This window comes from Macadamia integrifolia, chromosome 5 (genome assembly GCF_013358625.1).
Source record: "Macadamia integrifolia cultivar HAES 741 chromosome 5, SCU_Mint_v3, whole genome shotgun sequence".
NCBI lineage: Eukaryota > Viridiplantae > Streptophyta > Magnoliopsida > Proteales > Proteaceae > Macadamia > Macadamia integrifolia.
This window is the reverse complement of record NC_056561.1, coordinates 8,448,718-8,466,375: the sequence shown is the minus strand read 5'-3', so window position 1 is coordinate 8,466,375 and position 17,658 is coordinate 8,448,718. Positions and strand designations below refer to the sequence as shown.

Here is a 17,658-nt window from a genome sequence, read left to right as displayed (position 1 = left end):
TTTTTTTGGGGGGGGGTGTGTGGGGTGGGAGGGAGGGAGAGGTTCACAACTAAAATAGACTTGAACACTGATAAAGATTATGGTGTGAAACATGTTTGATGAGCACCAATTCACTACATCAAAGATATTTACGACTGTCTAGAGAAAGTCCCATAATGGGTCATGACTCATGAAAGAAACATTTGGTATACATAAATAAATTATTCCAAGATACATATTAGAAACTTTAGAAATGCTTTGGCTGTCCTCTATGAAATTATTTAATAAACAATTTTTTTATTATATTATACTAATTATTCATTTCTAACGAAATTAAATTGTTACAGCTTTTAATGTACTTTAAGATATCTCATTATTATGTTCTATCTACCATTTTTTTTTTTTTACAGTGCAATTACTAGCATAGAATGCAAGACAAATCGAAAGAAAGTACGTAGCAACTTTGGAGGACATGGAGAGGGTAAGGGTAAGGGGTGTCTTTCTTTCACTCTTTTTGAATTTAATTTGAGTCTGAGTTTCTGAGAGAGGTTAAGCAAAGTGATAAGAGGGAGATCCATTTGCCAATCTTCCAACATCATCTAGATGTAAGGAAAAAATTGAAGAAAAACCAGGTTTTTCTTCACAAGGGCAGGGTGGACTTTATCATGTCACGGCCATAATAATTCTTAGGTTTCTTTATTCTTCTTATATATGAAAGGGAAAACTTGTATCACTCTCCTGAACTTAAATCTTATTTACTCAAATTCATTTATTCCAAGTTTCACCTCTAATTCCCCGAAAAGTGAAATCTTACCTCATCTTCTCCTCTGTTATTTTAAAATGATTAAAATGTCCCATTATTAACCAATTAGCCTATTCCCATCACATGTAAACTTACTCCTTGTTATATTTTTTCCTACTAAAAAAAATATCGTATTCTTTAATTTCTTCTTCTTCTTCCTCCTGCGTGGTAAAGGAAAGACTGAAGCAAAGGGAGGAGACAAAGGGAAACAACTATTAGAAGAAGCTCCAATCCATGGAGATGTGTTGGAGGCAATCATCACACAACTACCCTACCAGACAGAGGTAGAGTTTTGTGTTTCGAAGACACGGCAAGGTGCCAACTCCACCTAGGAGAGAGGTCATTATGTTGTTAGAGGATTTATCATATGAGTATTCAATTCTTGTTAAATAAAGATGTTGATCACTGTATCTATCAAGGATTGTAATTTTATTCATATTTTGGAAAGTTTTTATATACCTTTTCTAAAAAAAAATAAAAAATCTTTATGATGTATCAGATTTTCAGGGGCAACTTCATCTATGGATGTATTACATTTTATTGAAGAAACTACTATCTATTGTGTCGAACACAGGATTCCACCCCTATTAAATACCCTTTATAGGTAGACAAATTAAATTGCCCCTATTGTACCATTTTTAGAGGTCAATTCATAAAACCGCCCTTATTATAATCACTTTAGAGACCAATATACAATACCGCCCCTAATGCATACTTTTTAGGAGCGAATTAACAAACCGCCCCCAATTCTTTCCTCTTAGAGGTAGGTGAAAAACCACCGCTAAGTCTGCCCCTATTGACCCATTTTTTTGTGTGTGTTTAGCAGCTATTCCAAATAAGAGTTTGGTTTTGTCTCTTTTAAGCATATAGCTGTTCCAAGATTCTAACCTGATGAAGTTTGCATTGTCTAGAGGCTATCTTTAAAGTGTTGGATTTGGATTATTTTAGAATAGGATTCTATTATCAGGCATGGTGGATGTAGATGACAACACAAAATTTATGAGAGGATGTTATTTGTCATTATGTGGAACTCTAGGTATGTAGGAGTTTTAATAAGATGTAGAGTTTGGTGACCAATGGAACTCTACAAGATAGGAGAAGATAGGACAACATAAGTGGCAACTGAGTATGAAGCAAAGTAGGATTGGAACTGTGTTAATACTGTATAACCACGACTTTCCTTCTTATTTCCTCGAATTAAATCAACTTCCTCAAAAATAAATAAATAAATTAATTAATTAAAAAAAATTCTTATATAGAAATTTTGGCATTGAACTAGAATTCTCTTTTTATATTTTAAATGACCTCCCTATTGATTACACTCTTGATTTTTGCAATTTTGTCATACAACTACTTGTATATTGTAACCGATATAAACAACAAGAAATAAGTATTATAAGAGATAAGAAGGGAATAAGAACATTAAAAGCAACATAATTTATGTCTGAAATATTTCTAGAGTCAAAAATTACATGGCACAAAGTTTACCAAGAAAAAAAAAAGGAAATTATATTGCACAAAGTTTACCAAATCTTGTTCATGAGATAAAAACCAAGGCAATGGATTAAAAGTTAATGGCTGGTTAGATAATGGAATTGTAGCACTGGTCTCCATGGTCTAAAATGTAGTTGAAACTGAACTAGTATCCCATAGGCCTATTGGTTTAGTTATAATTTAATCCTCATCTTGTTTAATTTCTTGGACTAGCAAATTCTCTAATGGAGAAGCTCTCAGTCTTTCAAGCTCGGTTGCAACTTCTTTCATTGTGGGTCTTTTCTTGCCATTCATGTTCAAGCATCTATTTGCAAGTACAGCAATTGCCTTAAGTTCCTCATATTTAGCCTCTTCTACCACTTGAGCATCAAGTACCTCAAAGAGTCTATCCTCCTCCATTGAACAAATAAAAAGGGAAACTAGACTTCTCTTCTCTTCTGATGTAGTTGAATAAATTGGTTTTTCCCCTGTTAATAGCTCCACAAGTACCACTCCAAAGCTATAAACATCACTTTTATCAGTGAATTGACTTGATTGGTAATACTCCGGATCAAAATACCCAAATGTCCCTTCAACTGAGGTAGTTAAGTGAGATTTATCAATTGGCACTGACCTTGAAATCCCAAAGTCTGCCACTTTGGCTCTATATCTATCATCTAAGAGTATGTTGGTAGACTTGATGTCTCTATGATAGATAGGTGTAGAAATTGCCGAGTGCAAGTAGACAAGTGCTTCTGCAACTTCTTTAGCAATTCTGAAGCGGTGATCCCACGTAAATGAGAATGCATCACCACTTTTATCATGGAGGAGGCTGAAAAGAGTTCCATTGGAGATGAACTCGTAAACTAGTAGAGGAACTTCAGTCTCCAAACAACATCCAAATAATTTAACCACGTTCATGTGGTTGGTTTGGGAAAGAATTATAAGCTCATTAATGAACTTGTCGATTCGGCCTTGATCATGAACCCCTTTAGATTTCTTGATTGCTACAATTCTTCCATCTGAAAGCATACCTTTATATACAGTACCTTGCCCTCCTTGACCAAGAATTCGATTCTCATTATAGTTGTCTGTTGCCTTTCGCAAGTCATCATCAGTAAATATTTCTGTTGCTTTGATATCACCTTGCTCTGAAGAAATTTGTCGTTTTAGTAACAAGCCACCATTCCGTTCGAAGAACTCTTGTTTGAGTTTATTTTTCCTTTTTTTCTTCAATACCTTATGCAACCACAAGGAACCAAAGAATAGAAATGCAAGACCCACACCCCCTAGAACAGACGAAACTGCACAACCCAATAACGTTAAAGAAGTTAGATGTTTAAATTTGAAATGCTGAGCTTCTATACATGGGACATTTGATAGAATTATAACAAATGATAACGAGGATTACCTACAATGACCCGTGTGAAGGAGGGATGCTTTGTATAAGGGATGCAGCCACTTCCACTTTTCTTTCCATCTCCATGATAACCAAGTGGGCAAGAGCAAGAATAACTCCCAGGTAGATTGGTGCAAGTCCAGCTGCAAGGATTAGTATTTGGATCCGCACATTCATTTATATCTGCAACAAATAGAAACAATAGATTGGTGATAAATATAAGGGATCATCATCTGATCACCTGTGAGGTTTCCATTTCAAGATTACCTTGGCATCCGTATGGAAGGTAAGGGTTCCCATGATAACCTTGAGAACAGTCGCAACTGTACCCAAGATCATTCTTGGAGATACGGCATACGCTGTTTTTGCCGCACGCGTAAGTTTCTAGATCTTTCTTAACTTCTTCACAAGATCCATTTTTGCTCTCTTTTGGCCAATCTATGGCCCAATCCACAACGAGAGGGACTTTCAGAGCACCTGTTTCATCGAAATTGGTGGTGAAATTAAAGAGATGGGATATGGAGAAGTTGTACCAGTTGTGGTCAACGATGAAAGCGTAGCTGCAAGGATTGTAATCATAAACCATGGTGTGGTTATAGTAGCTTGAAACCGATATGGTGAAGTCGTAGAACCCCTTTGGAATGGAGGTCTGGCAACAGCCGAAACCTGTGCAGGAACCATTCATCAAGTCCTTTTTGTTGGTGTTAAGCATTCTACATCCACTTATGAACTGTTGACTAGGAAAGCCAGTGAGTTCTGCCTTTGTGTCACAACCTATCGCTGTGAATTTGTTCTCTGTTTCAGAGATCGAGAAAATACTGTTGCTGGTTAATGAGTTAAACAATAAGACGGAGTCATAGATCGATTTGCCCCGTGAGTCGTAGCAATCTGTAGTTACAAGGGACAATGTGCGTAGTTGGCCTCGTACAGAAATATCTAGGAGTTCCCCGACGTAATTAAACAGTTTTGGAAGGCCATTAGTGTTGTAGCAGAATACCTGATACCTTGGTTCTCTGTAACAATTATCGCCCAAGCCAAAGGGGTAAGGAACTGTGACGTTCCCACATCTATCTCGGCACCCAGGCTTCACCATTGACAATGCTGATGTTATTGCTGGGCATAAATGGAGGAGGAGGAGGTATAGCACCAGTAGAAGACTCATGGCTTAATTCTTTTTCGCTTTTGCTGTGCTTTGCTTCCCCTGCAATTTTTGTGTTGCTGGGTGAGTCCGGATCAAGTCCAACACAAGGACTGTACCCCCTGTCCTAATATGGTGCTTGCCCTAAACGTGTTCAAAAGGACGGAGAGAATGGTGCAGTTACTTTCTTTTGTCAGAGGTTTTTTTTTTTCTTTTCCCCTCAGTCAACGATGTGGGACCTACATCTCGATGATGTGGAGAAACAGTACATATCATGATGTCGAGAGTACACCATTAAATTAATGTAGAACCCGAAAATGCAAGTCATAAACAGGATTGTCCTCGTAGAGGATGGGGGTGGGGATTGTGTGGTTTGTGGGTGAGCGAAAGGGATGTTGCGGGTGAGGGTTCGGTGCATTTGTATGGAAGGGCGGAAAGCATGGGCAATTCGCTGTCATTTGTAGAGAAAGAATAAGAAAGAGGGGAAAGGAGCAGAAGGAGAAGATGGGTCCCTTAAAAAATAAAAAAAAAGAGGAAAAAGAATAATGTTGGATACACTCAGACTTATGAAAATGTGGAACTACGACATGAAAAGATACCTCCCTTAAAAAACTAATGGTAATAAAATATATGAAGAGATCGAGAAGCAAAAGACTTATGGAAAAGAAGAACTACGACATGAAAAGGCGCCTCCCTTTAAAATTTAATATTAATAAAATATATGAAGAGATCGAGAAGCAAAAGAAGGGAAAGGACAGCCCATTATCTCTGTTTCTCCTAAAACTTCTGTCACGTAGAAATTGTTTTAGTATGGTTCTTGTGTTAGGATCTGATCTGAACTCGGTCAAGTCAAGTTCAATGCTTGAACCAAGAAAAGGAAAATTTCTTATGCGTGTGGATACTTCAAAAGGAAAATTATAAGATTATCCAAAATTGGGCTTTAGTTTACCAAATTATCCACTAAATCTTTCTTCCAACCAAGGTTGGTAGAGTCTAGATTGGTATCGATTGATATCGATATGATTATCGATTCAGATTGCTTTGAATTAGATGGATATACCCTTGTTAAAACAAAAGGATTTTTATTATCTTTTTACGCTTGGGTTTCACCAATGGATCGGTTTCGGATCTGTCATGATTGGTATCAGTCCAATCCCAACGATTTCACCAGTCTGATCCTATGTTTGAAACCATGCCTCCAACTGATTAGAAAAAAAAAAAAAAGAGAAAAACCTTTTTATCCAGTACTCTTTTTATGGTAGAGAATTCAGTAGAGTTTCCATTGTAGAGAGATCAACAGAGTTTCCAATTTTGTGGGATCCTTTCTAGGCGATTTATAGATCAGTTGTTGTAATCACTTCAAGAAATACAATCTTATTCCATTACTTAATAATATCTTCTCCTCTTCATTATTATTATTATTTTAAATCTTTAAGGCCTTTAGTATAAATGTCTGATCCTCTCCATTACGAGCAATGATGTCTGCTCATTCTCATTATTATTACTTTAGAACTTTAAAAAGAAGAAAGGAAGATGTCGAGGTGGTGGTGGTGGGCCCACATATTTGAAGAATTAATAAAACATGGAAAGAGAGATGAGGTGTTGGGGTATTTTAGGAAGTTCAATTTTTTTTTTTTTTAGTAATAAATAATTTGTGAGTTAGTAATCTTTTTAAAATCTAAACTTTTAGATATGAAATTTATAATCCTCAAAATCCAGGCGAGGGATGGGTGCAGACTCTTGTGAGCCACTGTTAAATAACGGTATAAAAATGATTGATTAACTTTAAAACCTCAATACTTTGGTCAAGTAATCATGTACCCCACCTTTATTATTCACCTTATTATTCACGTGACCCATCGTGCTCCTGCTGCACACTCTAATTGATGTTCATCAAATATATATAAAATCTAACAAACTCAAATATACAATTCAAGTCTCCATATATCAAATCATACATATCATGTACCCTATGTACAAAATATAATAAAATACATTTATAATTCTCCAAAAATATAAATCATTTATTCTGCTCAATTGATCTTTCCTTTGCATCAAGGCACACTTGACCTATTAGACATAAAACTATAGTTGGGTCAGCTAATAGGCCGGCATTAGCTCAGTTAGATGGAACATGGAATATTCACAGTTACTACAATAATACATTATTTATACTATCATACTTTCCTCATACATGATTGTAATAACCCGTCCCAATATTTATTAATAAAATAATTTTTGTGTTGTACCTTATAGGGATGACATCAAAACTTCTCTCTTAGTGTTATTGCAAGACTTGAGAGGCTTAGATAATAAAATAAAAATTACCCTTATTGAGTTGTTACTAGTAAATCTCTTATTATACTTTTAATTTTGGAGTCAATCCCTCCAGGGGCTAGTAGTCCAATGGTAGTTTACTAAAAAGGGATAGGTCTAGAGTTCAATACTTCCTATATACTTTGAATGAGCTTTGCACATTTTAGTTTACAACATATAAAGTTATAAATTTTTAAATCAAGGAAGGCAAAATAGTCAATTTTCATGAAAGTTACTATTTAAGGGTTCCTTGAATAGTAAAAACACTACTGCATTAATTGAAGCATATTAGCTAAAGTGAAGGTGGAGAAGGGTAATATTGTCTTTTCACTCAAGTGGAATGAATTATTATACTTCAAAGGTTAGAGGGTTTAGAATGAATTAACACAAACTAGAAGGGATACCATTAAAATGCAGGTGCCATTGCTTGAAAGCCGAATCAAGGGGTAATTTAGACAATTCACAAATCCTTAAATTTAGCAATGATAAATTGGGAGAAGGATATATTGGTGAGTTTCTTCTTAAAACTCTACTTCTACTTTGTTAAGAGAAGGAGAAGGAAGAAAAAGAAGGGAAGATATTGAAGAGAAGGAGCTTAAGAAATGGAGAGAAAGAGAGAGGAGGAAGAAGATGATCAATGAAAAGAATGAGGTTCTTTTAAAGGATTCTATAAAAACTCAAAACTTAAATCTAGAGAGGGAGAAGGAGATTCAAGAGAAAATAGAATTCATTTCTGAAAAATTTCTAAGAGTTGGGAGGTCTTATTCAATTCAGTCTCTAGTCCATACTTGAGTACAAAGATTTCAGAATTTCAGGTTAGTATACTGAAATACATATTTTGATTTGAAAATACTTATGAAATTTGAGTATGAGATAGATCTAGGATGAAGTGTTTATGTTTGTTATGGAATGCATGTGAATGGGGTTTAAAGATTTGAGCCAAAATTTGAGAATTTCAGAACCTAAAATCCATTTCAGAACCTAAAATCCATTTCAGATTTTGATTTACTATTCTAGCCTGCAGACCTTTATTCAGTAAAAATATTATAACTTTTTCATATGAACTCAAAATTAGTTGACTCTAAATGTTTTAAAAACTAGACTCACAGTGCTTTAACTTTGATAGAAGTAGACTCTATCTAATTATGCCTAAGAATGACCTTAAATTTAACTTGAAATGAGAACATAAATTCTTCCTTAGAGCATAATTAAATTTCTGGGCAGCTGTTTGAAAAATTACAGAAAACAGAATGGAGAAAATTATCATAAGTTTTTCATCCAAACTTGGATCGAGGTTATTCCAACGGCATTGAATTCACGGTTCAATGATCTAAATATGTTACTTATTTTAGGGACAAAAATATCCTTAGAACCTTGCTGAAAGAACAATAAGGTGTACCATTCTATGATTGATTATTGAGAACTTATCTTGTTAGTTACAAGTGAATGGTTGACGTGTTACAAGTTTGTTATGCTAACACTATAGCTGAAGAATCAAGGTGATTGATTCCCTTCTTAGATGGTTTCCCCATATATGAATATAGCTTATGATTGGTGTGATGCATTTTCTATGTGCATATGATGCATTTTCTATGTGTATATGATGATTTTGAGCACGTTGATGCAATTATAGTGTAATTCAATGATAAGATTGAGTTGCATATTGTAATGATGAGCATGTGTTTATATTGATAATGCTTTGAGTCATATTATGGTTATGAGAATTACCAAGAGACATGCTTGGGTGAGACCCGGTTAAGAGATATAATCTGTGAGACCGAGGTCAAGAGACCACACGTAGAGGTACATAGGTGCCAAGAGACACTTGGGAGAAACCTACTCAAGAGACAACATAGTGAGGCATCCATTGCCAAGAGACTTGTTTGGTGAGACTAGAGTCAAGAGACCTTGTGGTGAAGTCCACTTATGACTAGGGGTAAAGGAAAATGTATGGAATAAGCACTTTTATGTTTGTTATTTTTTAAACATAATAAATGATTATTATTGATTGGTTTGTTTCAAAAGTATATGTGCATGTTTGGTGTTGAATTTTTTAGACGGGGATTCACTCACTGGGCTGTCGAGCTCACCCCATTATTATACATCATTTTCTACCGGTAATGGCCAGAGCTATAGGGCTAGTAAGGAGCCTACAAGTTGATGGTGAACAAAAGAAAAAATCTTTTATAATTCTACTTTTTGTTGACTCTTAATGGTTAAGAGAACTTAATGTAAATATTGACCAAGTATGAAGGAGGACTTGGGAGTATGGAATGTAAATATTTTGGCCACTAGGGTTTAATCCTGTTTACTCTAATATATAATATAACTTTATGTAGGTTTTGAAGGTTTAATTAAATGTTTGGGATGGAATGTTATGAACTATGCATGGATGCTTGGTTTTGAATTCTGATCATTTTGATCTCCGCTCGCGAGGGTGTGACCATATCCTTATCCCAGGTTTGGATCGTGACATGCAGAAAAATATCTTTCATAACATATTAAAATCTCTTGCTCATATCACTTCACCGGTAGTTTATTGACCTGTCTCAACTACTTTCCATTTTTTTGCTAAAATTTCATTTGTATTAAAGAAGAAAGAAAAAAAAAATTCCAAAAATTGGCAAAGTAAGCCAAAACCACCAACAAAAAATAGATCAATCCCCCCATCTTCAGCAAAGCCATCAGCAAGGGGAAAAAACCTAACATACGAAAATCAATCCCTTGAGGTACGAAATCTCAGAATCAAATGCACCTTTATTCTAGAATAAAAACTCGAACAAATCACTTCCATGATGAGCCAAAACGTTCAGACTTTCGGCTAGCCTTTCTCTTGCCCTTTTTTTTATTTACTTTCTCTAAGCCATCATGCTCTTCCCTTAGTCTAGCTGCCTCATCGATATTAGCAATCTCAAGAAAATTCAATGTGGTACGTATCTTTTCCTCGGAAAGTACTCAGCGAAAAAGACTCCACCAAGTTCCTCCTCTCTACAACGTTCACATGCCCTCCCCTAATATTAGGGCCCTTAACTCGACCACCTCACACTTCTCCCTAATGTTGTCATTCTAAATGACCATAGATCTCAGCTAGGGTCTCCAATTTGTCTGGACTATCCACATGAGATCGCACCTCATCCTCTTCTGACTCACTATTTTTCTCCTCACTCAAAAAAGTTTCTTACCCAGCTTCCGACCCAAATCCTAACCCGTGTTCAGAATCTAAGGTCGCATCTTTTTTTCTCCCATGATCCTTAATTGGGATATTCAAATTCATCAACACATCGCCAGTAGTTGCGTTTGAAATTTCATTATTTTTTCCCACTTCATGCGTACTTTTTTGGAATAGAAGGTTATCGTGCAACCTCACACTGCCATCTAAATGAGGATTTTGAACGGAAAGAGTCCTATCATGCAGCTCCTCATCTTCAGGATTTTCAGTAACAACCTCACTGCTAACTGTATTAGAAAGATATCTATCAAAGCTATCATTTGTAAAATTGCCTACCTCCCTTCTTACGTTACTAACCAAAGGAGAATTTTTTGCAATCCCTTCTCCATTATCCACTACCAAATCTCCACCTTGCATGGAAAGAGGATCAATTTTTACATGATATTGCTTGTAAATCACCAAACTATGCTCAACGATATTGGTTGTATCCATGTTTTTGGAAGGATTTTGAAACTTCTCCTTGGAATCACGCCTTGCCAACCGAGGAGATGATACCTGAGTTGACTCACCTTCTTCTACGGTTCAGTTACAAGGATCCCCATCAGCAGGTTCAAAGATTCCTACCGCCATGCCTGGAACAGTTATACCTTCAACCTCGACATAACTGGTACCAACCACACCTCCAATATGGTCTTTCATCTTCGACTTTGCTTCGTCGTCTGTTTTCACACGACAAGCACCAATTAAGTGACCCACGTTCTTATAGTACCCGCAATGTCCAATATCATCTTCGTAGTCTACTTGTTGAGTAAAACCAGGTTGTTGGCATTGAACTTGTATCTCTATAACACGCGATGCCATCGACGAGCTATCCACTTCAACAAGGACTTGATTGAGTATAATGGCCCATTGATGCACTGCGAGTTTTCCGATCTAGGGCGACTGACCTATCCACCACTTTTACGATGAACAATAAAACGTTTTCATGCCAGTACTCCAAGGGGAGATCGGAAATCTCACCCATACGAGTTTCGTCGAGAGTTGGTTATCATGAATGTTAAAATCTGGTTTCTAACGCTAAAATCGAATCAGTTGACCCCCAAACGTCAAAGGGCTTTGCCTCCAAACTGATGACATGTCACTTTCCATTGAAACTGGAAAGCGACAAAACCTATCCCCAATGGAGCCATAATTGCTTTCTCCTTTAAATTCCACTTCTCCTTGGCTGCCCTCCTCAGATCGTCCAAAGATGCCAAACGAAAATTAACGTGGCCGATTAGTGCAAACTGAAACCTTGTCAAAAAAGCCTTATAATCCTCATGCGGAATATCGATTCTAGTCAAGCTCCTCGCACGAATAGGTGCCGGTAAAGCATCAATATCCAGCAAAGAGGCTCCACCCATTGCGGCGGCATAAGATTTTATTGACGCTGGGACAATAACCCCATTTTCTCCACCAAAAGCCATCGCTGCTCCATTAGGTTGTATGGTCACCCTAGCACCAGCATCCACTGTAGAACCTCCAGTTGAGTCAAAAAGACGACTATCCAATGCCTCTTCCGCAGGTGGATCACTATCCCCAGGCACACTAACCATACCATCAGTAGGAATCCCAATAGGATCCATGTTCCATGCGCTTCCCAAAGTAGATGAGGGAATGTTGCTCTTGAAAAACTTTGTTATCAGAGATTGGCCTTTGATTGGTAGTTATGGCCCTTGATCGACCTCCAAATTGTCTTCTTCTTCTTCATCACTACCAGCCACGGTTTCAGAACTCCTAGCGCTGCTCAGGACTGACTTTGTCCTTCAAAATCCATCACTGCTCTCTAATGCCTTCCTCTCAACTACTCTCCCTTGTCTTGCTTTTGATTTCAAAGGATTTGGATAGTATCTTGACCTGGGGTCTCACCTCCACATTCATGACGGACATGAAACTATACTTAAAACCTATTTTCATGAACTATAAAACATACTTTACATACATAAAAATGATACATATTATGGAGAATCTTATACATATCAGGTGAATCATGGCATAGTCCACTTACTTTGAGGTGCAACTACCTATACATAAACCTTCTCAATCATTGCTTCCTCTTATTTTCTTTCCTTTCTTTCTTATAGACGAGAGAAAATTCACTCTCTCTCTCTTTCTCCACCTCTCCCTTTCCTTTATCTTACGTGAAGAATTCCCCCGAATCCCCCCTCTTCATTTTTCTTCTTTCTTCTTCTTCCCCCACTTTCTGTTTTGTTTATTTTGTTCATCTTTACCATCATTACACTTCCACACTCCTCTCTCTCTCTCTCTCTCTCTCTCTCCTTGCAAGAGGTTGAAAAAACAGCAATCTTCCTACTTCCAAGTTCTATCATAAGCGGAAACTCCCAAAAATTGCCTTAACCATTAGGCAATTTAGATGGCCGTTTGATTCATTATCCTCTCGCATGTCTCATCTCAGATGTAGGCTATTCACATCGTTGTTTCTGCCCTAAAAAGAACCTTGACAAGAAATAATGACAATATTAAATCCTCCGTCGGGCACAAATACAGCACATTTTTTGTCATCATTTTTCCCCAAATTTTGATTTGCAATGCTCCCAATTTTAAAGGTTTTTTTTTTTTTATCTAATTACCCACATAATTTGTGTTTCAAACCCAGACCATCGAATGTTATCCATGAAAATATTTTGGGAGTCTTTGGACTTTGGATCGTTAAAATCTAATGGTCGAATATGGAGATATCACTCTTGGAAGATTTCATGATAAAACAAAAAATATAATTTGAAAAAAAAAAAAGAAAAGGTCGATGTCAAATCTCATGAGAGAATCATGAAATTCGCTAACAAAATTTCTTTTTGCTGAGAAATTTGGGTTTTCACAAATGAATTCCTCCCTTCTCCGGATATAAACAACTGGCCAAAGGAAAAAGAGAAAACATGTGTTCATTAAAAGTTATTCATCTTCCCTAAAATATGAAAAAATACCTTTGCCTTATTCATTGAGAGTCATCTATCTGAAGAGGGAAAAATAGTTGTGGCTCTTAGATCCTCCTCTTGGTAGTTGTCGGAGTTATTAGTTGTTTATGTGTCTTGAATTCTTGTACCCATTTCGAAGATTGTCTAGCTTTGACATTCATGGTGGTGACCTGAAGGAGAAATTAAAGAAATTTTTTCTTCGCCATGGGGGTCTTTAACATGGTCAGGTTAGAATTACTTTTAGGGCCCTTTATTCTTATTATTATATTAAGCAAAAACTTTTGTCAATATCCTAAACTTGCATTCTATTACTCAAACTCCCATGTTCATAGTTTCACCTCCGATTCCCTAAAAAAGTGAATTCCTACTTCTTCTCCACTGTTATTTTAAAATGATCAAACCTAAGGAGGAAGGGCGTTTGGGAATAAGAAGACTGAGAGACCCAAACAAGGCCATGCTCTGTAAGTTAGCCTGGAGAATGAGAAAGGAGAAGTCTGCTGTGACTCTATTTCTCAGAGGCCGTTTTGTGAAGAAAGATGGTAGGTCTCTCAGAGACTGCCGCCCCTCATCTATTGCTGCAAGAATCAAAAAGGTGTGGAGCTTTGTGGATGAGAAAGAGAGGTGGATTATTGGGAATGGCTAGCTTGCTAATTTCTAGAAAGATAAATGGTGGGGACTGAAGTCCCTTATGGAGGAAATCAATCTTGATGATTTTAGCTTTCTAGCTACTTCTGCAAAGGTGGGAGATTTTATTAGAGAGGGCAATGGTCTCTTCCAGAGGTAAGCTCTCCTTTGCTTAAAAATATTTTTAATCAAATTATGGAGATTAATATTCTCAAGTTACAAATGGAGGATGTAAGGGTCTCATCCTTATCGCCAATGGGGAATTTCTCTACGGCTTCTTCCTGGGAGGGTATCAGAAGGAATTCGCCTAAGGTACATTGGGCCTCTCTGATTTGGCAAAAAGATTTACCTTCTAGGTATTCTACCTTTGGGTGGCGTCTGGTTCACCGCAAACTTCCTACGGATGATTTGGTTAACAGCAAATGTGTCAACATGGCTTCTTTTTGTCATCTCTGTGGTATGACTGAACAAAGTATTGAACATACTTTTCTCAAGTGCCCTCTTGCTGTTTCCATATGATTAAAATTTCTTAATTGCTTTGGAATTCAGTGGAAGGACCAGGTGGCTATAGATAGCTTCTTGCTATGGTGGAAGAGAAAAGCTACCACCCTCAATGTCAAAAAGCCATGGAAGATGGGTTTCCTTGTAATCTCTCATCATATTTGGTGGGAGAGAAATAAAAGAAGACACGAGTCTAAGGCAAGACCTGCTGGTTTTATTTTTAAAAGCATTAGACATGATCTTTTTCTTTGTAATGGTGGAACAAGCAGAGAGGTAAGGTCAGTTTCAGACATCCTTTGTTGCAGGGAACTTGGCTTGTCGATTAGCTACTCTAATACCTCTCCACCCCTAGAGGACCCCTAGAGGTGAACTGGTGTAAACCTCCCCCCTAGATGGATCAAGATTAATGTGGATGGCAGCTCTCTGGGAAATCCTAAAAATGCAAGAGCAAGAGGTGTGATGCGCAACAATGAAGGGCAAGTTTGCGACTCCTTCAGCATTTTTCTGGGCATTAAAAAGATATATGAGGCAGAGCTCGATGCAGTTTTGGAAGGGCTCTCGATGGCCAAGGCTCACAATGCCTCGGGAGTGTGGATCGAATCTGACCCAGCATCTATCATTTTTGTGATCCAGAGAAATCAGATTCCCTGTTTTGCTCTCCAAAAATGGGTCTCATTTCTAGATTTTCTAGAATCCATTCCTTGGAAGATAACTCATTACTTCCGGGAAGCCAACACTGTGGCAGACTATTTAGCAAAGAAGGCCTCAAAATCGATGTCTTCAGAGTTCTCAATGGCCTTTCCTAGTCACATCGTTGTTGAGCTCGAGAATGATACTGTGAACAGACATAGATTCCGATTCTGCTAGGTCACTGCCTTGCTCTCTCTGCTGATGGCCATGCTGAAGGTGGAGTTTGCAAGCTGACCTAGCAGTTTCTGCCTTGTTCTTCTATTTTAATTTTGGATGTACTCTCTTTCTTTTTATAATAAAATTATCTTTTAGCAAAAAAAAAAAAAAAAAATTAACCGATTCCCATCACATGTAAACTTACAACCTATTATATATCTATGTATCCTATAAAAGTACGCACTTCAATTTTTTGAAAAAAAAATCTATCTGACATAAATACCCCTCTACATTTCAAGAATCTCTCCATAATTATTCACTTCCTTCCCACTATCCGTAATTACTCTTTGTTCTCTTAAGGAATACCAATTGCTTTCTTAATTTCCTCCTAATTACTTTCTTTATTAATTAGTAACTCTGATACCCCCTTCTCTCTCTCTCTCTCTCTCTCTCTCTCTCTCTCTCTCTCTCTCTCTCTCTCTCTCTCTCTCTCTCTCTCTCTCTCTCTCTCAAACATTCTCGTTTGATTTCATTTTTTTCTTGAAAAGTTTCTGCAAATGGGATTTGAATCGCAGCTGTTGTTACAAAACTTTGAAATGAATTGAGTTTCATGGGTGTTTTTTCAAGGATGGGCAAGAAGCAAGTGATGTTGCCAGTGAAGGAAGTTGATTTGATGTCAGTCAAGTATGAACACGAAGCCATATAAGGTTAGATAGCTTTTCTTGTCCATCGTTTCATCATCTCTAACCGTTTATGGATCCTCCATTTGGTTGGTTTGATTTATAATTCTTCATTTTCAATCTTACATTTTTATTTGTTTTCCTTCTAAATTTTAGAATATATGTGGCTTAGTTTGGCATCATAAGTGATGGTTTGACTGAGATGGTTATGTCTTCTGATTTGATTTATTGCTTGCAACTACTCATTTAATAGGGTTTGCATTGATGTTCTTCATTTGGCTGCTTGAAGCTCCACTTGTAGGGTCCTTAATCCTGTGTTTATTGAAGAAGCATAACAGAACGATTGAGGTGTGATTACATGCTAAATAATCTTTGTTTTCCCTATTACACAGTTCATAATTAGATTGTTTTGAGACTAATGAAAGGCTTTTTTTAATTTGCAAGAATTGCAGTGGACTCTGATATCAGAAAAACCTATGTTTAAACCTGAGTTCCCACCTCAAGGTTTTCCCTGTTCCTGTATTCGTGATTCATTTTAATTTTTTAAATTTATATTTTATATTTTATATTGTTCAATGACCTCATCCCTGTACCAATGTTGCTGACCACTGTACAGCTCATTGAATGAAGTCTGGGGCTCAGTATCATTGGAATTACAGGCTTTTTACTTCCACAACCCATTCCCATGATGACTAGAACTGATATCTTCTCCTAATTGGTAAATGTTTCAATGCCCACGAAAAACATAGAATTGCGGCCTAATCCACAAAACAATCAATTTGTATCATAGATTCATGAAAATCAAAAATTTCATGGCAGCTGGATTCTCATGGATCTTAAGAGGCAAGTTTTTATAATCTCATTTGAGAGAAAAAGTCGTTAGTTTTGATTGCTTTTTTAAGAACTTCTTAGAATCCAAGGACTTGTTTGTATGGACCATGGATTTAGTTCATGTTATTGGATCGAGTATTGGTCAGTTTTCAAATTGATACTGATGTCGATAAATATCGATCTATCATCTGTGGTGGATGATTTTGCCCTTAAAAATACTGATACTGATACCAAGAGCTTTGTTTTCTAATTATTTTACCATATGTCCTTTTTTCTTCGCTAAAAGATCATGTATATTAATTATGAAAAAGAAAAAGGAAAAATATAGTACATCAATAGGGGAGATCAAAATAACCCCTCACAAAAGGAAGAGAAAGAATAGCACCTAATCCACCTTCAGCATTGCCATCAATAGAAATAGGCCACCATCCAACTCCAGCATAAATGAAGACAGACAAAATGTCCTGGCATAGTCTAGATCTAGGATGACCTGAGGCGTCCATATCCAGATCCATTTGCACCAAGGGCGGCCAGATTGAAATCGGTAAAGATAATTCAAATCGAGCCGCTGACTTTGCTAGGAAGTTAGCCACTGAATTTGCTTCCCGATAGCAATGGGTTATTTTCCATTCCACTTCATCCAGAAAAGTCATACAATTGATCCATCGTTGCCAAGCAATCCAAGGGGGTTTCTTTTGCCGAAATAACACGACAACCGCCACAAAATCACACTTATTCCATAGACGATTTATACCCAGCTGCTTTGCCAAATCAACACCATACATAAGAGCAAGAAACTCCGCCTCAAAGTTTGTTCGAACTCCAAGAAAAGATCTGAAATTTGCGATCACCTCAGCCTTTTCATTTCTGAGAATTCCTCCTGCCCAGCTTTCCCTGGATTCCCAATAGAGCAGCCATCAGAATTTAA

At 37.0% G+C, this 17,658-nt stretch overlaps 1 protein-coding gene across 1 annotated transcript; it reads right to left on the bottom strand.

Annotated features, from left to right (window-relative positions):
• Positions 1–2,293: 2,293 nt before the first annotated feature.
• On the bottom strand, positions 2,294–4,866 carry LOC122080310 (wall-associated receptor kinase 2-like). Its single transcript, XM_042647261.1, has 3 exons — positions 3,921–4,866; positions 3,666–3,836; positions 2,294–3,558 (listed from the first exon to the last, which is right to left on the bottom strand). Exons 1-3 carry the CDS (start codon positions 4,813–4,815, stop codon positions 2,456–2,458), a joined length of 2,169 nt encoding a protein of 722 aa, XP_042503195.1. The 5' UTR covers positions 4,816–4,866; the 3' UTR covers positions 2,294–2,455.
• Positions 4,867–17,658: the final 12,792 nt, after the last annotated feature.